The 26,803-nt window shown below is 39.6% G+C and overlaps 2 protein-coding genes across 4 annotated transcripts in view; both read left to right on the top strand.

Moving 5' to 3' along the window:
* The window catches only part of LOC122846096 (transcription factor IIIB 90 kDa subunit-like), a 66,696-nt gene extending 52,501 nt beyond the window's left edge, over window positions 1-14,195 (top strand). Inside the window, exons 14-19 of the mRNA XM_044142846.1 lie at window positions 1,369-1,450; window positions 1,528-1,583; window positions 2,828-3,099; window positions 10,904-10,955; window positions 12,177-12,297; window positions 13,322-14,195. Coding sequence (XP_043998781.1) covers window positions 1,369-1,450; window positions 1,528-1,583; window positions 2,828-3,099; window positions 10,904-10,955; window positions 12,177-12,297; window positions 13,322-13,359 — 621 coding nt within the window. The 3' untranslated portion in view covers window positions 13,360-14,195. The remainder of the gene's footprint in view (window positions 1-1,368; window positions 1,451-1,527; window positions 1,584-2,827; window positions 3,100-10,903; window positions 10,956-12,176; window positions 12,298-13,321) is intronic.
* A 5,982-nt stretch (window positions 14,196-20,177) lies between these two features.
* On the top strand, window positions 20,178-26,517 carry LOC122846125 (tubulin beta-4B chain). 3 transcript variants are annotated; one of them, XM_044142902.1, is made up of 7 exons: window positions 20,178-20,341; window positions 20,572-20,680; window positions 23,511-23,621; window positions 24,021-24,265; window positions 24,380-24,702; window positions 24,786-25,130; window positions 25,199-26,517. In XM_044142902.1, the coding sequence occupies exons 1-7, from the start codon at window positions 20,285-20,287 to the stop codon at window positions 25,344-25,346; spliced, it is 1,338 nt and encodes a 445-aa protein (XP_043998837.1). In that variant the 5' UTR covers window positions 20,178-20,284; the 3' UTR covers window positions 25,347-26,517. The 3 variants fall into 3 exon arrangements, with proteins under 3 accessions (XP_043998837.1, XP_043998839.1, XP_043998838.1); XM_044142903.1 differs by lacking the exon at window positions 20,572-20,680 and having other exon boundaries at window positions 20,248-20,341; XM_044142904.1 differs by lacking the exons at window positions 24,786-25,130; window positions 25,199-26,517 and having other exon boundaries at window positions 20,204-20,341; window positions 24,021-24,299; window positions 24,380-24,519.
* Window positions 26,518-26,803: the final 286 nt, after the last annotated feature.

Here is a 26,803-nt window from a genome sequence, read left to right as displayed (position 1 = left end):
ATACAAAACTTCAGATCTACATTCTCTTAATATTAGATTTCAGCATTGAACCAAAAACAAATCCAGACATCTGCTTTTATTATCAAACATGTGTGCCTTTGTGGGGAGTAGGAAAGTGAATAGGACGGACATGGATCAGCTAGAGGAGCTTCTGCTTTCTGCTGCTCAGGATGTGTGACATTGTTTTGACCCGGTCACTTCGGCTCAGCGTCCCTCTGGACAGGCCTTTACATGGTGCTGTGCAGCGTGACCAACTTATTGAGATCTAGAAATACATTAAAACATGCAAATGCACAATTCAGTCCTTTTTTTTTTCAAATGAAAAATAAAAATGTTGTCTAAAAAGCAATAACCTTTAGTGAATGTTTGATTATTTATAGCACAGAATGAATCTGTAGCTAAGATAATATTTCCAACATCAACATGTGGAAAAGTTCAGCCATTTTGATAACAAAAGGTAATTACCAGGAGATTATTATTTTTTTCAAAAATATAAATGGATGAAGCTAAACATGCCACTTTAGGAGTTTGATGTAGAACATACTTAGACAAAAGTTTTAGTTTTTTTCCTAAATGCAAAACGTGTATATTTTTTTGGACAGTTTTGGCTTAAAGCAACATTCTGTGATCTTTACGGAATCCCATCTGATCTTTGTTTTTGTTAATAAAACTGAGAACTGAGCACTGTAGACTCTTCAAGGTCTCCTGCTATCAGTAGGTCTGTTGCAACAGGCTTGAATCAACACACACACACTCCCACACACACCTTTGTATCACATTCCAACAGCTTGACATGTGCAGACATTGACCGGTCCACGGTATTATCATCCAGCCAATTAGATTGCGGTGTGTCCCTAAGTCCAGCCTATTGTCCCAAGAAGATAAATATGTAATGTAATCTGATTACTTTGCATAAAGGGCCCAGCACGTTACAACTTTGCATGTGGTCAAGGCAACATTAGACTTCGACTTGTGAAAACTGACACTAACTTTCCTCAGACTCTGAACAAAAGAACTGGGTGGCAGGAAAAGCCAACATGTGAATGAAAGGTTTGCCAAAATGAATCCAATCTTTTCTAAACAGAATGTGGCTGCAGTGTTTTTGGTTGGCACAGTTTAGTCCTGGAAAACCAAAAGCTGTCAGTTTCTTTGACAGATGAATCTTAAATGGCTGTGGATGTGTGACTTGTTTTGCAGCCACAAAAGCTGAGCACCCTGCAGTGATTGAGTCACTCTTGAACTACTCTTTATACAAACATATTTTGGAACCAAATGTGAAAAACATGTCCTGTACTTTGTTACTGTAAAATCGCTCACTTATTTTTTTTCTTGAATTTAACTGCTGTATTTTCTATTGTATCTCTGCAGTATCTGCTGAGTGACAAAGAAGTCCAAATCAAAACTGCACTCTGGATGGCAGAAAATGCAGACTACCTAAAGGCTCAAAAAGGTACTGGAAGCCGCATAAACAGCATGCTTGAGTGCAGAATTGTCTTTTTATTTAAATACAATGACTCTTGTTTGCAGAAAAGGAAGCAAAGATCCAAAAAGAGAAGGAGCTTGGGATCTATAAAGAAAAAAAGGTAAAGCTAATCAGCCTGGAAATGTTGATTGTTGGAATTTCAACAGAAACACAAATATCTGTTCAATGAAAAAAATGTGAAGTAAAAAAATCTCACAATATGAGAGTAAATGTCAGACAAAAGGGTAAAGGTGGGCTTTTATTACCTGTACCTTAGATATGTTTTTAATATTTAAAGTAATTGGGATTTCTAAATCTGCAGTCAAAACACATTCTGAAACGAACATGCCATTTACCTCTCAAAAGTAGGATAAAAAATAAAAAAAATTATGAGTTGGATCAGGAAATCAGGAGTTGACCAGTCGCAAGACTCAACCCTCGGCATCCGGTGTACGATTTTCAAAATAAAAGCTCCTCCAGACTCAATACATAGAACGGACATATTTTATTAGTTCTTGCGCGGCCCGGTACCAATTGGTCCACGGACCGGTACCGGTCCGCGGCCCGGTGGTTGGGGACCACTGATTTAAAGTAATTAGGATTTCCAAATCTGCACTCAAAACACATTCTGAAACGAACATGCCATTTACCTCTCAAAAGTAGGATAAAATAAAAATAAAAATTATGAGTTGGATCAGGAAATCAGGAGTTGACCAGTTAGTTTTCATTTCTACTGGAGACTGGCCAGTAGAAAGCTGAAAAATCTGAATTTTCCTGACTGAAGAATGCAAAACTGTGCAGCCAATTATTTCGTGTTAATGTCATAATAAAAGTCTGTTTTACAGCAATTCATCTTTCACATCATAGCAAGTAAGAATATTAATAGTTTAATATTAATATAGAATTAATTAATATTAACATTAATATTAATTAATATTAATAGCACAGAAATACTGTGCTAAGCTAGTATTTCTTAAAAACATTGCATAGTCTAAGTGTGATGTTCTTAGGTCAAACCTTTAAAACAAAACAGAAAATATTTGAATGAAGCTTTAAAATATATAAATGATTTCAGAATGAGAAGGTCATTCGCCTCAGAGAATTGGGGATTAAATAAATAATTTTTAAAAATGCACCTCAAGTTGCCTGTTTTTGGTTTGTGAACCATTTTGATAATTATGTATCACATTATCTCCCAGACTGTAGAAATGTTTATTTTGTTTGCTTTTTAGATGAACAACTTTGTCTTTTGGTATTTAAGCTCATGTTTGATTGGGACTGTTGTCATTGGCAGAAGTTTCAAATAATGTCACATTTTCTACACTTCAGCTTGTCAAGCGTAGCCTTCCTTTGTGTTTTGAACAGCCCAGACGGCCCTCAAAAAAGCACCCTGCCATCAGAGCCAGCACTGCTGACGAGGCCATTGAGAAGATGTTGGAGCAGAAGAAGATATCCACCAAGATCAACTACGACGTGTTAAAGGACCTCGTCGTGAAGCCTGGCAGCAGCCCGGCTGGTGTGGGGGATTCACCGAAGGTGGAGCCGCCGGCCCCCAGGACGCCCGCCTGCACCCGCAGACCTGCGCCCACTAGAACCGCGCTGAGCCTCAGCAAGCCGCTCAGCACTCTGGGAAAACGGTAGGTGGTCCTGTTAGCTTAATAAACATGTTGGATCATTTACTAGAAGATGTTCCTAACAAAACAGCAGGAATGTAAATTTGATAATATCAGAACTGGAAGAGTTGTTGTTGTTGGATCTGGTTTACGTTGTTTTAAGTGATTTTCATGCTGCAGTATCTATTCAGGACACAATATCCAAGTGATGATGCTGGATCTAAAAACAAATAACCTTAGTATTCACCAGGTAGGTCTTTTCTTCCACAAAAGCAACAAGTAGCACTAGCCCGGAGAAGAGCAGCATGCAGACATTACCTGTCATGGAAATATTCAAACAGCTGAGACAGAGAGCAGTGGTTCCCAACCAGTTTTTCACCTGAGAGTCACGGTGTTTTTATTCCTGATAGTCCAGTAGACGCAATTTGATTGGGAACTTGTCAAACTAATCAAAGCCTTTGAAAAGCCTGTTCCCCTCCTTGCCTGTGAGGGCGCTGCACCAAGAACCACTGAAGGAAATTACTTAAAAACTTCTGAAAAAGACAAGAGCAAAACTTCTTTCTTCACAAAATGTAAACAAAAATGGAGTGGCATCAGCTTTTAGTGTTTGTAGGATTTCTGTTTTGTCTTTGGCTAAAGACCTCTCAGTAGAGGTGCACCGATTGCAGTTCTCTGGCCGATCACCAATTACCTGGTTAACTTTGACTCTTTTTTTTTTCTTTATCTCAGTAGCAGAATCTGTACCAAATGGGGGGATTGGTGCAAGTTCAAACTGGTAGTGCTTACATATGATGCATTCACCGACTGAAAGAAATGAAAGGTGTTAGCTTCCAGCAGGCCCATCAACAATCAAAGACGATCAATCTAAAAATTAATTCATTTGTCATCTTGTATCTGTGAATCTCCAAAAATGCAAAGAGAAATTTGTAGGATCCTCCTGGAAAGGTGAGGTATGCCCATCAGTAGAGCATATCTCTACTGATGAGGCATAAAACATCAGGATGGTTGTTTTAGATTGTATTTCAGACAACACTGTGTGCCTTTTGAATGTAGAACCCCATTAAATCTTCTCATCTCCTCTGAGAAGATTTCAGCTGTCCTTTGACAAAAATGCCTTCTTGACTGTTTTCTCTTTCTTCCAATGCTATAAGATTTTGTTGAATCAGTAGGTTATGTCAGAGATGAGTGTATCTCTCATAATTACCACCTTAGGCATATAAATCTGCCTATAGCTATGTTAGCTTAGCGATCCTTCAGTACCTCAAACTATTAAATAATCTCTTTCCCTAACAGATATCCAATTAAATCAAGACTAGATAGATGGCAGCTGTTACTTTACTGTTACACCAGTCATTCCTTCTCTTCTGCTACGCTCAGACCTGGATGTTTAATTTTTCCCTGGCTTCAATCTGTAAACACTAGAAGGCTCCACCTCGTCTCCTTCCACCTGACTAAGATAATCAGCTGCGACAGGAGGACAGATGCTCGGTTTGCCTCTCCTCTCCTGGGGGATATTCCTTTTTCCTTTTTTTTTTTTAACCATCTTCTCAAATCCACAGACAGGATTTGTCTGTGTGTTGCTTTGACGACAAGCAATCACAGAAAAGATCCGCTCTGGTTCTTTCAGAAGAATTGAATCGTTCTGGGTTTGCCGTACAGGAAAAACTAAATGGTTTTCACTGTACTTGATTTTGGGAGGAATTGGTTTTCCTACATGGCTTTGTTTTCTAAAGCCCTTTGAGCTGACGCTTGTTTTGGGTGCCATCTTTGAGCTTTAGTGGACCCCTGTAGGGGCAGCTGTTTGGTGATTAAGAGGATGTAAAGCCCCACTGTTGGCTCCGTCTCTCATCTTTTGGTTAGTTCATCTCTATTCATTGGTTGCCGTTTGCAGGGCCTTTGTAAAGCCGGTTCTGAATAATGATGTAGAGTGCTGTTTGGTCTCAGAGACGCCGAAGGATTTTGATAAGTCTGTTAAGTCTGCTGCAGTTTATCATGCTCTTTTTAGCACAAGCTACTTTTGTTGTTAGATTAAACACATTTATAAACCCTCCAGCAGACATAGCTTATTACTTGCCTCTCCACAAAGAGGAATTCCACTATATATATAAGATTTAGAACCACCTTTATGCAATACTTTGACAGATCCCAGAAGTATTGGATGAGTTTTACGTTTATGTCCACTTTGATCAGTCATGGTTCTATAACATGCAAGAATCCCTCAACAGTCATATCTACTATCCTCTGGTAGTCGCTGCCTGGTTGTCAACCTCTCTGTTCTATGTCTCTGTTAGGTGCAGTGAGAGTGAATACTGTGTTGGAGATCAGTGGAAAGGTTTGTGGATTATTAAATTAGAGGAAAATGTGTAAACAAAGAAAATACTGCGTAGAAACAGAATTCAGCTCTCAACAAAGCTCTGAAATTCGGGTACCCTTGAACCAGTTCATGAACGAAAGATGTATGGAAGTGTTTTCTGATCTGGAAACACTTTGAATGGAGAGTCTCAGTGTTTGGGGTTTCCTCCTGGGCCAGTTCTAGTTGCAACCTGATGTTGGATAAGTGGAGATGGACAGATGGAAATCAAAAAAGCGTGTTTGTGTGGGTGTGTGTGTCATTTTTCTACAGCACGTTGAGATCCTGGATAAGCCCCCAAGAATCGTCATTGCACATTACAAATATGGGAGTTAAGAGACATTTCATGCAAGTCTTTTTTTATTTTTCACAATTAGCTCATTCTGAGTTTAGCTTTCAAATATACCAGAAATTTTATGGTTAGTTATCTGAGGATGTAGCTACAAGAGTTTAATATTTTTAAGTCTAATTTATTTCGATTTGTAGTCTTTAAAATGAGCCTGTTTCTAATAAAGGCCAGAGACATGACTGCATTTGTTTGATTCTAAATATTTGACTTAGCTAAGTTGAGTGACAGCAGCTCATCCTCTGACGTCCTTCATCCTCCGCGCCTTTCTTAGCTGAATGCAGACAAATAATGACAGAAGCTACGGGGTAAAAAAAAAAAAAAAACTGGGCCATTTGAATAAAATCCCTGTTTTATCCGCCAAATAAAACAATAAGCAGCCTAACCAACAATTAACAACGTTCACATTAAGTTGATTTTAGCGTGATAGATGGTTTCCTTTGACGCTCCTTGCTACCTAGAAGTTATGTTATTTTTCCTGCCATGTTGGTCTTCACTCCCAAAACCTTACATTTATTCACTCATCCTGCTCTGCTTTATTGAACCCCCCTCCTCCAAGCTATTACCAGTTTTCAGCCATTGGCTAAACTACTTCCCTCAATCATCTTTTCAGCTCAGGCTGAGTGTCATTGACAGTAAGCTGATTAGGAACGCACGGCTAAACCCAGCAGAGACTGAAAGCCCAACGTAGCGTCTTGCCTGAGTGGATGGATAAAGCCGGCGACGGAGGAGAGCAAAGGGAGGGAAAGTGAATGTGCAGACGAAGTAAAATGGGGTGGACAGGATGGGAGGCTGATTAATAGTTTGGACATCATTTTGTCTCTTTGGGTAATTAATCTATGGTATACATTTTAACTGCAGCTTAAAGATGAGTTAATGAGATCGGGGAGAAACTGCGGTTTGACTGCTGATGTATAAGGAAGATGTGCAGCGTTAAGAAAGACAAACCTGAATAGAAGGCAACATGGATCCGTGTGTTTTACTGTAATGAATGCTAAGTGGCTTGTAGTATAGCCTGAAGACATCTGAGTTAATATAATAGCTACATCAGAGTCATATTTAAATGTGCCTTTGTATGTATAAAGGAAACAATTCCAGCTGTCAGGGGGCAAATGGTTTCTGCCTTTAATTATTACCGTGGTGAAATTAGTCAGTGTTAGGCATGGACTGGTAGGATGTTCTTGTCGTATAATAACCAGGAAAGGCTGCAGTTATTCATGCTGCTGCCGGAAAGATGACTTACTGATTGTTCCAGTTCTAATGATAATATTATAGAATAAGCTCTGGACTTGAGCAACGGAACATTTCTGACAAAATTTTGGTTTTTAAAAAAACTAACTTTATAAAACCTTAGCATAAGTGTGATATGTATGACAGCGTGTTAAAATGAGTACATTTCCATCAGAAAACTGACATTTTAGATTAATCTCAGAAATGTTCCAGAAAAAGAAATTTAATTTCTGAGTTTCAAAAGTTGAAAACATTTTTTTTCCCCCCAAGAAAATCTCTGAGATTAGTCTCAAATTTATGAGGTTTTTTTTGTGATTGTTGTGTATTTATATTACATAATGTCTTTATACACTTGTGCTTAGAATGCGCCTGAAGGTGGAAAGGTTTACAGGGTGTGAATACTTTCACACAGCACTGTAAATAAACACACATTGTTGCATGCACAGCTTGTTGTTGCATGCGAGCTACAATTTTCTTCTCCACTTTTCAAGAAAAATTCTCTGAGTGAGCCCTGTTGGAGTTCCATTGAGCAGTGCTGGTTCTCCATATTTAAGTTTCAGTGTTTTGGACGTCGTCTGAACCGTTTGGAACTGGACTACCCTGGACTGACCGGGTTGTACTAATGTCTCTCCACATGCTGAGATCAAGAGGTAGGAAAGACCTCAGTGAGAACACTGCTCTCTATTGTACTCTGCTGGAGGGAGTGATTTATTTGTACTCACTGTCGCCTGCTCCACTGACCGAGAGTCACTCCCTGCTATTGTGAATGGTCGCCATGGTGATAAAAGGCTGCCAAGAAGTCTGCCACCGCAAGCCTGGCAACACTGCTGATGGCCTTTTGGTCTTTGACCTCAATAGACTGTAGGGAGCTGATGTTAATGACTGCTGTCACACAGAAAGCAATTAGCTTCACTGTGAATAAATATTATGACAGAAAGTGGAAAACCTTTGCCAGCAGATCTGTGTTGTTGAGGACTATTGCTCCAAAGTATGGAGCATAAAGGGTTTAAACCACTCAGGGAAAAGAGGGGAAATTTTCTCGCATCAAACAATATAAAGTGGCTGTAAGTTGTATTGTTTGTTTTTTTTCCATTAAGCAAAAGTTTCCCTTTCAGAGACACAATATATATTCTGAGAACAGCAACAGATGTGTGTTTGTCTCGTACTTAGTGGTGGATCTTTATTGCTGGTTGGTTCTTCCAATCCAAACAGGATCAACAAATCGGTTCCTTTATGTCTGAGTTTTGCTACTTGACATCTGGCACCATCCTCACCCTGAAGACGTGTGCTGCTCCTTTTCTTAACGCATTCATCACACTTAGTCTATTCTATTCATTTCTTATTGATGATCATTTGATTCAAAAACTCAAAGTTTAATCTCCAGACATTTCTTCATCTATCTGACCTTCTAAGTTCTGTTTGCTTTAAGTCAGCCCAAACCGTGACGTTTCCACCTGCAACCTTCACTTTTGGCACGTTGGTTTTGAGTTGATGATCAGAAGCTTTCTTCTCGTAAACATGGCTGTTAGCCATAAAGTCCAAGCTTTAGCGTTATTCGACAACTTTTTTCTCCCAGTATTTCACTGACTTCAGAGTTTGAGTTTTCTGATGTTGGAGTTTAAAACTTCTAGCCTCAGTTCACTGTTTGATGAAAGGGGCCAAGTGTCTCTGTTATTGCTGCGCACTTACAGGAAAAGTGTTATAGTTTGGGCAGATGTGAATGAGTTGGTTTAGACTTTGAATAATCCAGTTTTCTAGTTCAGATGATATCAAAATATAGATTTTTTTTACAACCATAATGCCAACCCAGTTGGGAAACCCTGGGTCATACAGGTGGATTCATGGGTTACAACAGACAGTTATCCAAACCGTTTCTGACACAACTTCACCAACTCCCAAGGTGCACAGAGGAGACTAAATATCTAAAAGATGAACCGACAGATTACTAAACCCACAACTCCCAGCCTGACTTTTACTGCCTTCCCAAATTTCATTCAAATATCTGAGTACTGGGGGGTTTTTCCCACTAAGATAATTTTTTACTTAAAATGTTAACTGTGTAAAGTTGGCTGGTCAACTTGAAACAAGGTAGTACAGATGATACTACATTCAAGTTCTAAATAACTTTACTGAAAGACCGACGCAGTTCAGCTGGTGACCTTCAGGAGGCCACAGGTCAAAATGTGTCATTGGTCTTTCAGTAGAGTTGTGTGCACCATGTTTAAAACTCCAGTTTTGTTTTTGATCAAACCCATGGATCCATCACTTTTACTTTGTCACTTCTTTTCTTGACCTCTCTCTGACCTTTGCAGATTTGTTTTTTTATTCCTCTACCAGGTTCCTATAGTCCCTCACCATTCCCCTCCTTGACAACGTCCAGCTCAGACCGCAGGGGAGTTGCTCTTGTCTAACACATGTGACCTGAATATTTCTCTCCATAGTGAGTGGTCCACCACCGTGTCTGGGATATTATAATAAGGTTTGAGAATGAGGGGGGGTAACGTTGGGGGTGAAGATGAAACATTCCCCACTCTCCCGTCCCTTTACCACGGTTACAGCAGATTAATTAAAAGCTCACTCGCACTCTCCGTCTTATCAGTGAGAGTTGAGCTCGGCACCCGGCTGGGTGGCATTAAAGAAGGTGGGGAGCCCCTGGGAGTTATGTTAATATCAGCCAGCATGGAGGGATTTCTACTTGGGAATTACCGCCAGTGCTAAATTCATTGCTGATTATCTCCTGGGCTGTCTAAGAAAAGATTTCCTTCTCAGAGAGACATGTCACTCAAAGTCGGGTCTGAGCTCCTTCTCATTCACACCATTTCACTGTCAGGTGCTTGGAGCCAATAGAGATGTAGAGAGTGAAGGACTCTCGCAAAGTTATTTGCTGGTATTTCCTTGCAAATCGGCTACATTGTCCAGAGCTTCTGTAGATTATGAATGTAAAAGAATCAATTTATAATTAGCCGTAGCGCTGGCAAGGATTTGTGGCCAAGACACCAACATTTGGACCAATCAGTGTCTGAAACCAAAATGTATGTTTGGTTTTCAGACAACATGAAGCTCAAATTGTCCACCAGACTGTCTTGTTGAGCTACTTGTCATCTACGTCTTGATTTCCAAAGACTTTTATAGATGAAAGGTTGAGACTGCAGTGCCTCACATACACCCCAAACATTTTCCTGTTTCTCACAATACAACCAAAAACTTCAATATATTTCACTGGTACTTTATATAATAAACCAAGAGAAAGGATAGTAAGTGCAAGGAAAAGGAAAATAAATCATTAATTTCAGGAACAACAGAGCTTATTAAAAATGTGTGTGGGTTTAATTTTTAATTTTAATTTTTTAAATGAACAATGTAGTGCTAGCAACAGTCCTCAGAAGCTAGCTAGCTAACTTAGTAGATCCTGAGTGTAAAAATGAGCGTGTTCAATAAAGGAATTAGACATATTTATTTATAAAAATAGTGCAAAATACAGATGTGAATTGCAGACGAGGTGCATTGTGGGTGGTTTTCATTAGAAAAGCTTCAGAGGGGGCACTTGCTGATGCAGCTTCCTTAACACAATCATGTCTGATACTCATTGAAGATCCATCCACCTGTCACTGATCAAATCCAGCATCATTTTCTCTTTCCTCTCTCCTGTCAAGTTTTCTAAATCACACATATTAGCTGCTAAAGGATTCATAGCCTAAATAATAGGAATAATAGGAACTTGCTTGAATCTCAACATTAATATCATAAGACAAATTAAATTGGATTCATTTTGTTTACATGGAGCCAATTCATGGGATTCATATTTTTAGCCATTACATTATTTTCCTTCTCTGTAAAGATTAAAGTGTAATTCCATTTAGATTTTTTTAGATTCTTTGTCTTTAATCCTCCTTGTGTTGCAGATTGCAGCCGTTCATCAGCAGACAACCCAACAAGAAGCTGGCTGTGAAGCAGGTGAGCTTCCTGTTCATTTGCTCTGCACCTAATAAATCACTTTCTGTAAAACTTCACTCTGAGTTTCCAGAAGGCCGACGATATTTTAGCACAGAGCACATGATGAACCGCATCAACTCCGCCCCCTAAAAATAACCCCATATATAAACTGACCAAAAGAACCCGCTAAAAACAAGTTCAGTTTTAGGTCAGATAAATGTTTTATGTAAATAATGCCAACATTTTGAGATTTCCTTTGGAGTTCTCCTTTAAGTTAAGTGAGATTTATTTACTGATCATGTGACTTCTGAATGCGACTGTTTTCATCAGGACCATAACACTGATCAACAGCCAAACCATAGTCAGGGGTTTTTCATCTGTTTTAGGGTCGTGTTGATGAGCTGAATCCAAAAATCTCATTGGTTTTTCTCAATCAGGTCAACTTTCTGAACTACGGAGCAACATGAGCATCAAAATGCACGACTTGTTCTGACATCTGGATCAATGAGTGATGAGCAGGAGGAGAGATTCCATCAGGACAGAAAAGAGACGGAGAATTTTACACAATGAAGGCGTCTTACACTGATTACTGTTAATTATTCAATTTATAGAAGTCCAAGTTTGAGGCATTAATTAATACACTCAGTTAGGAAACAATTTTTTTTGTCCTAAAACCCTTTTTTTTTTTTTTGGGTTGAGAAATATGAACTGAAATAAACTGCTAATGTCACAAAAATGTTATCAATTTAGTCAGAAGATCAAATTTCTCTAAATCAAATTAGAATAAAAACCTGGTTGAGAAAAATGGATGTCATTTTTGAATTCAGCGCTCCAAAATAATCCTAATTCAGTTGAAAAAACATGGACAACTTCCAAAAGATATATTTTGTAACCCTTTGGAGTGAACATTTGTTAGCTTAACTAATACAATGGGAAGACCTTGAAATACAAAGAAATACTTACTCTTTGAACCATGAAGAAAATTAGTATTCCAAAGCTTTGATTAATATCCAATTTTTTCATGCAGGTAAATGATCTGCTGGTGGGGTTATTTAAAAAAATAAATAACAAAAATAGAAGTCATTTACTGTAATGAGGTGAAAAATGTTGGTCACACTACAACGCTACATTTAGCACATCTGCTACCTCCTCCGCTGTAGAGCCACGACTTTATTGGACTTGATTATATGAGCCACTAAACTGGTGAAAATAATCAGCGTCTCTTCCTGATCGTTTGTTCAGACTGAAGCCCCTCCCAGATATGAGAAAGTTTACCAGAGGCGTCTAACTGCCGCTGTTGTCGAGAGGACCTTTGAAGAGGAGGAGACCTGTGTCAGCGCCATGGAGCTGCTGGGCGGCGACGGTCAGTTTGGACACACATCATGAATAAATGTAGTTAGTTGGTACTTAAATATGTTTTTGGGTTTTTTTCTTGGTCTTTTTTTCAACAAGTGGTACCATATTGTTAATTTTCCAATGTTTTCTCATCACTAATTTTTATAACAAGATAAGTCTGGAGAAACTGAAGCATCTTCTCATCAGATCTCTTTATACCACAATAAGGTTACATTCACACTGCAGGCAAATATGATGCAAATCCAGTTTTTTTGCCCATATGCGACGTGTCTTCTGTTTATTTAACGGGAGTCAGAAAGATCCAATTCCGATCTTTTCACCCCACAAAACAGTTCTGTGCCACTTCCTTATGTGGTACTAAGTTGTAGACGTTTGGATACTTTTCAACGCAATATTTATGATCATTTTGCTAAATATTTTTTGATGTTTATGTAAATACAGAGGAGAACAATGGCTGACATTATAATTCTGAACTTATAAAAAAGGTCAGTCATATTAGTTGTGCTTTAGTTTTATTTGCTTCTTTTGTGTTATGATCTTACTCTCCACTCTCATTTGCTGAATAAACCTTAAAATTGATCCATAAACTTCTCCATCCATTATTACTGCTGTAAACTGTATTACTTCAGTGTGACAAAAAATCAGAGTTGAGCAGCGAGACCTGCTGTATGAATGTAACAGATGTGTCATTTAAATGCCTTTAACAAGACAAATGGGTCCAATTCATACATTTAGAGTTAGAGATTCCAATTAATAAAATGTAACCTACAGCAGTCCAGCTCATTGCACTGAGCCACCGCAGCAGTTCCTCATACTCAGAAAGCATATTGTGAAAGTGGAAAGGAAGAATTCCCTTTCAACAGGAGGAAACCTCCAGCAGGAATCTGATCCAGTACCACATGTGGAAGTGACTCAAACCTGACTCAAAACAGTCAGATCTGAACCAGAGGGAAGATAAACTCAACCCTGAGTCACCCACTCACTACATGGTCATATTCCTCTTTTCCCCCTCCGACTTTCCCTCCTTCCAGGTTATGGATGTGACGGGGATTATGATGAGGGGTACTAGCCGCATCGTCCACCTGGATCATCATTCCCAGCCGGCCTTGGAGTCCGAAGTTGGAGCCGACCTTCACTAACAGGAACCCAAAACAAGCTGCTAAGGATTGGACACAGGAGTGGAAGTTCACAGAACACCATGCTGCTTTGCTCCAGTCGGGCTGAAGTTGGATGACCTGGTGGTCGAACGCTGGTGGATCGTGGTTATAATGCTGCTCTTTGAACGGCCCACTGGATCGTTTGCAGGTTGGACTTTTTGGGGTTTTTGTAACTTGTGGAAAGAACCTTTTAGGAAGATACTCCTCCAGTGAGAAAGAAGCTCAGGCTGTTCTGGACTTGTTGCTCCTGAACTACATCCCTGCTGAGACCTTCCATCCAGATCTGTGATGGTTTTGTTTTGTGATTAGTAGTTCTCATAACCTTTTGGATGGAAGTTGAAACGGACTCCTAGGTTGAATACCAGGTTCTCCAGAACCAACAAGGCACAGATATGAGAAAGTTTACCATTTTGTTTTCTAATTATTTGACAATGGCCTTCCCCTGTTTACTTTCTGCTGAAGCTGTACCATAACATCTTTATATGGAAGTAACATCTGATTTAGGTTCTATGTTGCTTCCAATATCCATTGGAGGGCTCAGAAAGCTTTCAAATTAGAAGTTGGAAATAGATTTTTGTTAATATATTTTGCATTATGAAGTTTTGTTAGGGCTGAGTTCTCTTTTTGAATGATTGCATGTTACAGTGAGGATTATTTTTGCTGTGTTGACAGAGCAGTATTCTTAAAGTGATGACTGTGATTATGTATCTATGTAGTACATTAAAGACATCACTAACTGGGAAATGAAGTGTTTGGGAGCCGTCCCTTTCTTCAAACGACTACATCTCAGGGAGATGCTGGAGGAGATCGATCTTTTATCCGTCTCATGGCAAACTGTCACAACATGGGGATAATTTTAACAAATATTTAAAAAATGTTTTTACTTACTATAGCTTTCAATCAGCTGACTCAGCTAAAGAAATTCCATATTTTGTCAAGTTGTGGTTTGACATGCTTGGTTACAATGACATAAAGTTAAATGCCCGTAGTTCATATTAACTGGGCTGGGCGTTCATGCTGTAAGCAGATCTAAAAGACCAGATACTCAACCCAACCGTACAATAATAAAAACCAGAATAGGACAAAAAAATCCAGCATCTTTTTTCAGTGAGTTCCACTCAAATGAACTGTTTAAAATCAGGGAATCAGAACATAACCAAACTGTGCAAGAAATTAAATATAAAAATCTATATAGTCTCAGTCATTAATTCCTACCCAGAATATCCTCCTCAATTCCAGTCAAAGCCGGAATTGACTGGAATTGCTGAAGTGGCTCTCCTGAAAAAAGTTCCTCCAGAAGAGACGCTGTTTGGGAGGAGGAATACCTAAAATGTAGCAATTTCCTTTTCCTACTCCTGTTTGGAAACCTGAGAATGTTTCGTCTGTGCAGTTGGGATCATTTCTTCAAAAGCTGTTGATTATCATCCACAAATGTTGGTCCAAAATAGCAGCAAACATCTGGAAAAGTGACCCAAACCACAACCTCTTTGTTCCATTCCTTGGCTCAAGCAGAGGATTCCCAGAGATCCTGGGACTTTTCCTCCGTTTCAGATCAACCTGCTGTTCCTTCCCCTGCCGCCAGAGGGCAGTGGATGAATCATTCACACTGAGGATTTGCTGTTGACTGTGCTTCATCATCAGAACATCTAAAACGTTTAGTTTTAATGTGCTGACATTACTATTCTCATGGCATACTCTTAAAAACATAACATTAACTTGATCTTGAAAATAACCAGTCAGTGTTTTTAGTGTTTCCACATCCTCAAACCTTTACCTGCCTCATGTTGTTCAGTTCAACACCACCCTGATGGAGGAAGGAGGCGGAGTTGAAAGCAGCTCTGCTCTCCAGTGGAGCAGGTAAAAGAGAAACGGGAGACGCGGCTCGCAGCAGCTCTCCAGTGGCTGCGTTCCCTCTGAACTCTGTTTTTTTCTCTCCATCTCAGATTCCTTTTCTCCTGAAACTGAGGCGAAGGCACTGAGGTGTAGTTAAAGAGTGTCGTTTCATCTTTAATTTCTTTACGTTGAACTTTTTGTAATAGTTTTGGGTGTTTCTAATTGATTTCAGTTCCTGTTTACATTTTCACAGAAAGATCAAAAAGCAAGTTAAATACCAAAATGTATCCATACTTTATCTTTTTCTTCCATACTAATTCAGATCTGGAAAATATTTGTAGTTGGACTCCACATTTTTCAAAACTACAAGGAAAACAAACTTGGGAAGACTTCTGGAAAATTCAGTTTTTCCCCCAAATGTAATGACGGTCATTATGGCCAAACGGTTCCATCAGACCACAGAGCATCTCTCCAAAAATAAAGATCTTCATCCCTGCATCTGCAAACTGGCTTTTTATGTTTCTTTTGTAGTAAAGGCTTCTTCCTCGCTGAGCTGCCTTTCAGCCCATGTGAGTCCAGGACCGTTTGACTGTGGATAATGAATCTGTCTGACCAGCTTCAGCAGCATTTCCACAAGATGTTTGGCTTTTCTGTGGTCTTTGTACTCATGTTGGACAAAAACCCATTTTCTAAAACACAGGACCTATCAAGTGACATATCGGAGGTTTTCTTCTGAATTTGTAGAAAGTTACAAAAAAAATAATAATAATTTAGGACTGTTATTGCTAAGTTTTCTTTCTTTAACAAATAGGAATTATTCTGTTAATTGTAACTGACCAAAAACAAGAGAAGTTCTGATTTAACTTCAGAAAGAAATAAATGTGTTTGTCTCTTGATTCTGTGAATGTAAACTTCTGGTTTCAACAGTATTTTCTGAAAGAAGAAATAATAATAATGTAATATTTGTGAGAATGTGTGTGTTCTGTAGATACGTCTCCTCTGTACAAGGACTTATAAGTCCAGTTTACAGTCCACACAGGACGGACACTCTGCTGGAGGTCAAGCAGCAAAGTGAGTTGCTAATGAAACAGATTGTTGCCTACACAAGCACACGCATACACAAAAACATAAATCCAAACATAAAAAAAGACTTTTGCTTTCTAAAAACATAGCAGAGCTTCTCCTCAACTAGTCCTAAGCTCTTACCTTTTAAAATCGCAGTGATCTGGTATCAGTCTGATCTGTTGGTGCTGGATGCCTTCTTCCCTACTAATGTGCATTTTCTTATTTTTTTTATTTTCTTTTTTTTTCTTTTTATTGATTTTCATAACTTTATGTAAACACCAACAAAATTAAACAAAAACAACCCACCCCAAAACAACAAGGAGCACTGCAAAGTCCACATAAAAAATAAAAACATACATACATACAGCCCACATACACAAAATACAGTAGTCATAATTCAAAATAGTCACAACTGTCAGACAGCCAAATGTGATATATTGAATGTAAGAGAGAGAAAAAAAAAATATATATATATATAAATACAAAAAATTACAGCCTCTGTAAAAAGGATTGCAGTGGGGCCCAGATCCTCCAAAATTTGTCCGACTTTTGATGAAGGTCATGAGTGAGTTTTTCAACTGAGACAATGGCAGAAATCTGTGATATCCACATATCAACTGTAGGGGCCTGTGGTGCTGACCATCTCAATAGTATACATTTCTTGGCCAGAAATAAAAGGATTGCAAGCAGATGTTTAGTGTCTGCATTAAGTAGAATGTCTGAAGGATGGTTAAAGAGACAGAAGGAGGGAGTTAGTGAGAACTGTTTACCAATGATCTCTTGTATCATGAGATGAACTCTTTTCCAGAAAGTTTGAATACAATTGCAAGACCAAAATAAGTGAATAAATGTGCCCCTATGTATTTTGCATTTATGACACAGATCTGAAGCATCAGGAAACATCCTCCGAAGGCGAACAGGTGTATAATAAGTTCGGTAGAAGAATTTAAAGTTCTGCTAATGTAAAGAAACTGAGGTGGAGTTGGGGAAAACCCCATCACAGATTTCCTCCCAATCTGCCAGATCAAATGTCAGTCCTAGGTCACGCTCCCACACCAGCTTCATAGCATCATAACCTGAGGAGTCAGAGCCAGATAGTAAATGATATATCTTAGAGATAAGTCCTTTGGGAGATTTGGTCATGATAATCATATTCTCTAACTCTGACAATTTTGTATGTAATTTTCCTGTCCTCCAAAGAGAGCTCACAAAATGACGGATCTGTAGGTATTTATAGAAATCTCTATTAGAAATATTGAAATTGGCTGTAATTTGTTCAAAGGATTTAACAGAGTCAGAGTCCAGCATGTCCATAATATTTGACAGTCCCTTAGATGACCATTCAGACAAGCCAATGCTTCTAATCTCTGCTGGTAAATCTGGGTTCAAAGTTAACGATGACCAGGAAGAGAGGGTGGGAGAGATATTTAGATATTTCCTCGCATCTCGCCAGGCCAGCAAAGTATTATAAACAATGAAGCTACTTCTGAGATGAGCCATTTGGTCTATGCCACTTATAAAAAAAAGAGAATTAAGTTTGCTGGGGAGACAAGATTGTGACTCCAGATCTAACCATAAAGCGTTCTTTCTATTCATAAACCAATTTGATATGATTTTAAGTTGTGCTGACCAATAATAAAGCTGCAGGGATGGTAACGACAAACCTCCAAGATGTTTTGGCTTAGTTAATATAGAAAACTTGACTCTTGGGTGTTTGTTGTTCCAGACAAAGCGAGATAAATGAGAATTTAGTAATTTGAAGTGTGCAGGGGATAAATAGCAGGGAAGATTTTGATATAAATAGTTCAGTCGCGGAAGAATGTTCATTTTTATAATATTGATTCTCCCTAAGAAGGAGGTTGGCAGGGGGGCCCATTTTATTAAATCATTTTTTATCTTCTGAATTAAAGGTGAGTAATTAGTTTCAAAAAGATTATTCAGATCAGGTGTAACAAAAATACCCAGATACTTGAAGCCTCTGATAGACATTTGAAAAGGAGATTGCATAAACCTTTCGGAGGGGATGCTGAAAGGGGTGGCGACAGATTTTCCTAAATTGATTTTATATCCTGATAAAGCACTGAATGCAGCCACAGATTCCAGGACAGCTGGAATTGATTTCTCAGGATCACACATATACAAAAGAACGTCATCTGCGAATAATGAAATTATATGGTTTCTACCGTCTATATTGATTCCAGATACATCCGGATTAGTCCTGATAATCTCAGCCAGGGGTTCAATAAACAAAGTAAACAATAAGGGTGAAAGGGGGCACCCCTGCCTACAACCCCTATGAATCTTGAAGGGCTCAGACATCAAACCATTTGTGTTAACTGAGGCTGTTGGGTCTGAATAAAAGCTTTTAACCAGATTGATAAAATTTGGCCCCAGACCGAATTTATGTAACACCTGAAAAAGAAACTGCCATTCAACTCGGTCAAAAGCCTTCTCGGCATCGAGGGAAACAATTACTGCTGGCTCTTTGTGAACATTAAGGTACTGAACAACATTAAGAACGCGTCGTATATTGTCTGTGCCATATCTCATTTTTATAAACCCTGCCTGATCTGGATTTATAATTTTAGGAAGGATATTTTCCAATCTCCGGGCCAATACTTTTGCCACAATTTTATAATCAACGTTAAGCAAACTAACAGGCCTAAAGGAGGAACAGTCCAGGGGACTTTTACCTTCTTTTAGAAGAAGACTGATGGAGGCATGTCTCCATGAGGGGGGGATGCCATTTCTCAAAATGTCATTAACAGCAGGCATGAACATTGGTTGAATCTCTGGCCAAAATAGCTTAAAAAATTCCAATGGAAATCCATCGGGTCCAGGACATTTTCTGTTTGGCATAGATTTAATTGCAGCCCAAACTTCCTCCGGAGTGAAAGCAGCATCTAAAAAGGCACGATCTTCTTCCGTGACGGAAGGTAGAGATATGCTGCTCAAATAGGAGGAGATATCTTCCGGGTCAGCCATGTCCGTTTCTTATTTTTTTTCACCAACTTTTTTATTCTTCTTTAGAGATCTATCATCTCATAACTCCTAACATAATTCCTGCCTCGCCTGTTTGGCTTCTTGATGGGCTTAAAATCGACAGTGTTGTTAGGAAATACCAATTTCCAATCTGAGAACTCGGTCTTAACTGAACAATAAAATTGGTTACATGAGCATTAATAAAGATTAATGGATGATGTCTTCATAACAACTCAGTTTTCAAGGAAGACAGATTCTATAAATATCCTGGATATTATTCAGAGTAGTCCAACTTTTAATAAAAAGAGACATCTGGCAAGTTCATTAAATAAATAAATACATACTGACAAGCATTAATTGCATGGAAAATGTAAGAAAATGTTTAATAAAATTAAAAATAACACGCAAATGAACACAGATATGAGAAAATGACAAAACTAAAGAAAAATGAAATGTAGACAATGAAACGAGCATAAAAATACAGAAGGCTTACCTATAATGGAAACATTCAACGTGTAAAATGTCATTATTTCATCTTTTACATTTTTGTATTTATTTTTATTGCAAATTTATTCTGTATAAACTTTCATCACTAAAAAATATAAATACAGATGAATTTAGTTTTAAGCATGATATGCTTGTAACTCTACAAAGCAAAAAATATGTTGAAGCAAAATCTTTGGCGAAAACACCAGCTGTGTTGATAAAGGTTTAGTTTTGGTTTCCAAGGTAACCCGGTGGATGGCGTGAGCCCGGGCCGCTCACTACAACCAACGTTTGAACTGAAGAAACATTGTCCAATCAGGAACCGTTTACAATTTAAATGAGACCATTCTCATCCAATGGCGTGTAGCAACCCTTACGCAACGTTCCCGCCCACCTCCTAGGTATATAATCCTCTGCACTGCGTAGCGCACCAACTTGTTCGTGAAGGGTCACAGTCTTTATTTCGACAAAATGAGGGAAATTGTTCATCTTCAAGCTGGCCAATGCGGGAACCAGATTGGAGCCAAGGTGAGAAAGTATTCATGTTTGAAACTTCGGCCTAAATTCGTTGGGATACCGACTAAAAAATTACTTAGTTTGTGCGCGCTGTTAAATAACCAGCAGCTTGCTCAGCATGAAAAAAAGCTGGCGTAGCTGTTAGCTGAAAGGCTATCCATACCTGTTGGCTTGCGTTGTTTTCAGTAAATCTCTCTGCTCAATTAGTTAATTTAATATTTTTCTTCTCTTTTCGGTTGTAGTTTTGGGAGGTGATAAGCGACGAACACGGTATTGACCCAACCGGGACATACCACGGGGACAGCGACCTTCAGTTGGATCGTATCAACGTGTATTACAACGAGGCGTCAGGTTGGTTCATAGTTTGCTTCACAGTTGGGGCCTGCCCCATAGCAATGCATAAGGAGAGCAGTGTCAGTCACTGCCTCCATGCATTGCATGGCAGGCACCTATTGTTCTACACCAATAGAACGCCTCTTTATATATTATTATTTATTCCGTCAACCGGAATGCGGCTCGTACCACAAAAGTGGTATCAAAACGTGCGGCCCGATCCCGGCAGGTGTGCTATTATTTTTATAAGGAATCGGACTTACGATGGCGACATGAAAAACGAGCAAAATTTCCAACTGCCGAAACGCAGAGCATAACTGACACCAACTACGCAGCAACTACGCCTTGCTGCGTAGTTGCGCAAGGCTGCGCACTACGCAGCAAGGCAGTTCATTAGCATTAGCCTTTTAGCTTAAATAAGCTATTAGCTATTTTTCTGACTTATTAGCCATGTTTAGTATACTTAATGGTGTAAGTCAAGTTTAGACAACATGCTAGTGAGCTGATTATCATGCTGAATCGTGCATGTCCATGTTAGTCAACATTCATGTGATTCTCCACATGCTTCTTTTGAATTTTTGAACTTAGCTTAGCATTGATGCTAATTCTTAGCATCAGAACGCTGGGTCCAAACCGACGGGCACACTTTGGCAGGCCCCAGTTAAATTTCTTCAGGAATTTTCTAGTTTTTATTCCGTCACCCGGAATGCGGCTGGTACCGCTGCGAGCCCACCCACAAAAGTGGTATCAAAACGTGCGGCTCGTTCCCGGGAAGGGAGCTATTATTTTTATTGGGAATCTGACTTACGATGGCAAAGTAAAAAGCAAAAAACGAATAAAATTTCCAGCTTTCGAAACGTAGAGCATAACTGACACCAACTGCCGCTTTTTTAGAGTGAGAATTTAAGCAGATTTCTGACCCCAAAACAATTTTGAAATCGCCGTCACGCCCACAAATATTTCCCTATCGATATCAAACTCGGTCATGACATTGATACGCATGCCTGCTCCGGTAAAATATGTTTGATTTTTTTCTAAGTCTCACGGTTTTCTGTCAAGGTGCTTCAGAGCAAAATCATGCGCCAGGGTAACTGACGCTCTCCCAGGTTCACTTCCATGTATTTCTGAAAATTTTCTGAGCCCGTCACACACTATTTTTTGTCTCATCACTGCAATTACTGTGAATGAGGTACAAATATGAATTGCGGTACTATCGGAGACGACAAATAGCCCTCTCATACGCTTCAAACGGTTTTCGAATATGTATTACGGTTCCTGAACGGCAAAGGTTTGTTCGGAGTGCTTTTTCCATATTAATTGGCTGGGTGTCTCACAAAGATAGAATTCTTTTTCTCCCTTTCTGTCTCACACACACGACAGTTAACAGCTGATCCATTACCATAGCAACAGAACACATGAGGCCAGAGCAGCTGATTTATGGGAGAACTCTCTGGAATGAGCTGGCCTTTAGAACTACTTGTGTTTTGGGCATTTTATAACTGATTTTAACAAACCATTGTTACACACAGGATTAGTGTGTCAATTTTAAATGAAGCTTAATCGAAATTTCCCAATAAAAGCCTCACCATTTCAGTCAGGTTAGTCTACCACCGTAAGGCGGTGCAATAATATTAGCCTGTATTATGTTTTTCTCTCATGTTATGAGAGAAAAACATAAACATAATCATTAACCTTTGACCTAATGATAATAAATAGGACTACAAAAACACCATATCTGTAGTTCTAACTGACACTAATATGATTCTGCATTATCTGTTTCTCTCAAGTCATTAGCATTAGCCTTTTAGCTTAAATAAGCTATTAGCTATTTTTCTATTACCTTGAATATTTTTACATCAAGTAATTGCTTTCATGAGCATATGACTGATTTAATCCAATGACTCTTATACATACGATGAGTTTGGCGCTTTGAAATGAAGCTTAACAAAAATTTCTAAATTAAAGCCTTGACAATTTTTACGTCATATAATTGCTCTTTTTTGCTTTATGTGACTGGTTTATCCAAAGCACTCTTACACACTGGATTAGTGTGGGCATTTATAATGAAGCTTTCTGCAAATTTCAAAATAAAAGCCTCTATGACAGTCAGGTCAGTGCACCGCCTGTGGCGGTGCAATAATATCATTCTGCATTATCTGTTTCTCTCAGGTTAGGGAGTTCTTTAGCATTAGCCTTTTAGCTTAAATAAGCTATTACCTTTTTTTCTGTAGTTTTAGCCATGTTTAGTATACTGAATGGTGTAAGTCAAGTACAGACAACATGCTAGTGATGCCCCACATGCTACTGACAGCATTCATGCTAACATTAGCATTTTGGCTAATTTTAGCTGATTCACTTAGGTTTATCATGCTGAATGTTACAAGTCCATGTTAGTCGACATTCTTGGGATTCTCCACATGCTTCTTTGGAATTTTTGAACTTAGCTTAGCATTGATGCTAACATTTAGCACCAGAACGCTGGGTCCAAACCGACGAGCACACTTTGGCAGGCCCCAGTTAAATTTCTTCAGGAATTTTCTAGTTGTGTACTATTACTTCAGTGGAGGTCCAAGTAATTCAATATCTCAAAGAAACATTTTAGTACCACCACCGTCCACCAGAGGGCCTGGCCTTCACGTCACCGGATTTTAATTCAATGGTTACTAGTTAGCTGTTGCTAACGGTTAGTTGTTGGCAACAGATAACCAGTTGCTGCAACTTTCCTCCCACATGTTGCGCACAATGGCTTTTATAATTAGAGAAAATAAATTATTATTGCAGTTAATGGAGAAAATGTTTTTCTTTCTATTTTTTATACTTTAGTCCAATTTACTTTTGTCTCGTGTAGGTGGAAAGTATGTTCCTCGCGCTGTTCTGGTGGACTTGGAGCCGGGCACTATGGACTCGGTCAGATCTGGTCCTTTTGGACAGCTGTTTAGACCTGACAACTTTGTTTTTGGTGAGTATAAGGGTTTCACATATTTACGTTTTATTTACATAGAGCAGCCACATAAAACTAGAAGATTGTCTATTTTTTGTATTTAACAAATCCACAGAGAAATACAAGCCTTAATGTTAAATATGATGCAGGTGAACTGGAAACAAACTATTGTTTCTGTTTTGAATGAGGCTGAAAAGGAAAATGATCCTTTAAACTCACTAATAGATCTAATGTTGACTAGGAAGGGAAGGAAACATGAAGCACTCAATTTAGTTCAAGTTCGAGAAATCTGGATTCAAGATGAAGTCATAAAACTAGTCAAATCTTTACAGTGAACTTTGATGACTAAGTCATGATAGTCCTAATACAGAATTCATAACAGAATAAGTATTTATTCTCTACTTGGGTCTGTTCCAGGTCAGAGCGGTGCTGGTAATAACTGGGCTAAGGGCCACTACACTGAAGGAGCGGAGCTGGTGGACTCGGTGATGGACGTGGTGAGGAAGGAGGCGGAGAGCTGCGACTGCCTGCAGGGTTTTCAGCTCACCCACTCCCTGGGAGGAGGCACCGGCTCCGGCATGGGCACGCTCCTCATCAGCAAGATCCGGGAGGAGTACCCAGACCGCATCATGAACACGTTCAGCGTGGTGCCATCGCCCAAGGTTTACATCCAGGATTCAAATCAGTCCAGATAAGGTGCTCTGCCTCATAGCTGCTTCCTCTGGGTCTTTAACGAGGCTTCATTGTTCTCTGTAATCCCACTCCCTTCCTGACAGGTGTCAGACACCGTGGTGGAGCCCTATAACGCCACCCTGTCCGTCCACCAGCTGGTGGAGAACACTGATGAGACCTTCTGCATCGACAACGAGGCGCTGTACGACATATGCTTCCGTACGTTGAAGCTCACCACGCCCACCTACGGCGATCTGAACCATCTGGTGTCGGCCACAATGAGCGGCGTCACCACCTGCCTGCGCTTCCCCGGCCAGCTGAACGCCGACCTGAGGAAGCTGGCCGTCAACATGGTGCCGTTTCCCAGACTGCACTTCTTCATGCCGGGCTTCGCCCCGCTGACGAGTCGAGGCAGCCAGCAGTACCGGTGAAGATTCTCAGTCCAGCCTTAGATGAGGATCAACCCCACTGTTCTAGAAACTTCCTTTTAACTGAAGGTCTCTCTTCCAGGGCCCTGACAGTCCCTGAACTCACCATGCAGATGTTCGACGCCAAGAACATGATGGCGGCATGCGACCCGCGCCACGGCCGCTACCTGACGGTGGCGGCCATCTTCCGCGGCCGCATGTCCATGAAGGAGGTGGACGAGCAGATGCTGAACGTTCAGAACAAGAACAGCAGCTACTTCGTGGAGTGGATCCCCAACAACGTGAAGACGGCCGTCTGCGACATCCCGCCACGCGGCCTCAAGATGGCCGCCACCTTCATTGGAAACAGCACGGCCATCCAGGAGCTGTTCAAGCGCATCTCAGAGCAGTTCACCGCCATGTTCCGCCGCAAGGCCTTCCTGCACTGGTGAGTCCAACACAGCCATTCATAGCGCCGTGCTGTACGACACAGACACTGACGTTGTGTCGTCGCAGGTACACCGGCGAGGGCATGGACGAGATGGAGTTCACCGAGGCAGAGAGCAACATGAACGACCTGGTGTCAGAATACCAGCAGTACCAGGAGGCCACGGCAGAGGAGGAGGGAGAGTTTGAAGAGGAGGGAGAAGAAGACCTGGCCTAAGCAGCCACCATGTTGCTTTTCCTCCTGATCTGCAGTTACAATCAGGAAGCATTTATGTCAAAACACTGAAGGTTTGCTAAACAGCAGCAGCTTTACTGCTTTACTGATTGGAGGATTTTCTCCAGCTCAGCTTGAAACATGTTAGATTTTACATTAGCTCTATATCTGGAATAGACATATTTTAAATGTGTAAAACTGATCCTACTTGTGATGTTAAAGTGTAACTAAGCCCCGTTAGAAAGCATTAAACCTGGCAGAGCCAAAAGACTCAGCCAAGTGTAGGGCTGAGCAGTAAACCAGTTTTATTAACATAGTTTGCTAGATGATAAATTGTCCCAGAAGTTATTATGATAAACAATTCCATTCTTGTTTTGAGACAGTTTTCAAGTAATGAGACTGGCATAATAATGTAAGAACACATCCTTAAACTTTTAATTTCTAAAGAATATTTAACACTGGAACTGGAAGACATTTTAAATATTCAAAATAAATAAAACAACCAAAACTTCAAATAAAATGAATGCTGAAGTTTCTGTAAACAAAATTACCCTTAAATAAAACAGGCTAGTTGAGATCAGAGCACCAGACTGAAGACTTTTATAGAAAGAGACAGAAGAAAAACAATCAATGGAAATGGAAATGGAAATCATTGAGCTAGATTTAATTCATCATGTGACAAATTGATTTGTTTTGAGCTGTTTGGCTGTGCTCAGGATGACAGATGCTGACTTATCCAGTTTCGTTCCTATTTATTGTTTTGTGTGTTTCACCATTCAACTGAAGGAAATCCTGACAGAGAACTAAAGAAATTTCCATGATTTATTGAAAAACGGATAGAACCCTAAGTAACCTATTTAAACAATTAAGACAAGAAAGTTGATTTGGGGTTAGTTGCACTTTAAACCTTTGAGTTCTCTGCCTGTGAGCTGATTGGTTTTGGCTTTTGCCAGTGGGACTGTGTAGAACGGTTCCATTAGAAGTCAGACCCGATTCATGTTCACTGTTCACAGAACATTCCTCCAAGCTGCTGGTTACTTCCTGTTACACTGACGAGTTCTACATACAAACATATTTAGGATTCGTTCACTGATTGCACTACAGCAATGACCATCAGTCTCTCTGTTATTTTCTGCTTTTGTTCATAGATTTTAAATAAACACTTTAAAGTTGATGCTGAAGTGTGAATCAGTATTTTTGTCTTTTATAGAAGCAAAACAATCTTCTTCACATTCTCAAAGGTTCTGGTGCCGTCAGTCTCTCGGTCCCACAGGGTTCAGTCAGTTCAGACTGTTGGCCTTCAGCTTCTGATTTGCTGTCAGTTTGTAGATGTCATATAATGATAACAAAAATTGCCAGTCAAATGAACTCTACAGGAAGATGTAGTGAACTGATTTTTTTAATGTTCCTCTAAGCATTCATAAAAGATTTTTAAATCTGTAATGAATGTTTGTACTTCT

This window comes from Gambusia affinis, linkage group LG16, assembly GCF_019740435.1.
Source record: "Gambusia affinis linkage group LG16, SWU_Gaff_1.0, whole genome shotgun sequence".
NCBI lineage: Eukaryota > Metazoa > Chordata > Actinopteri > Cyprinodontiformes > Poeciliidae > Gambusia > Gambusia affinis.
This window is presented reverse-complemented; position numbering and strand designations above follow the sequence as displayed.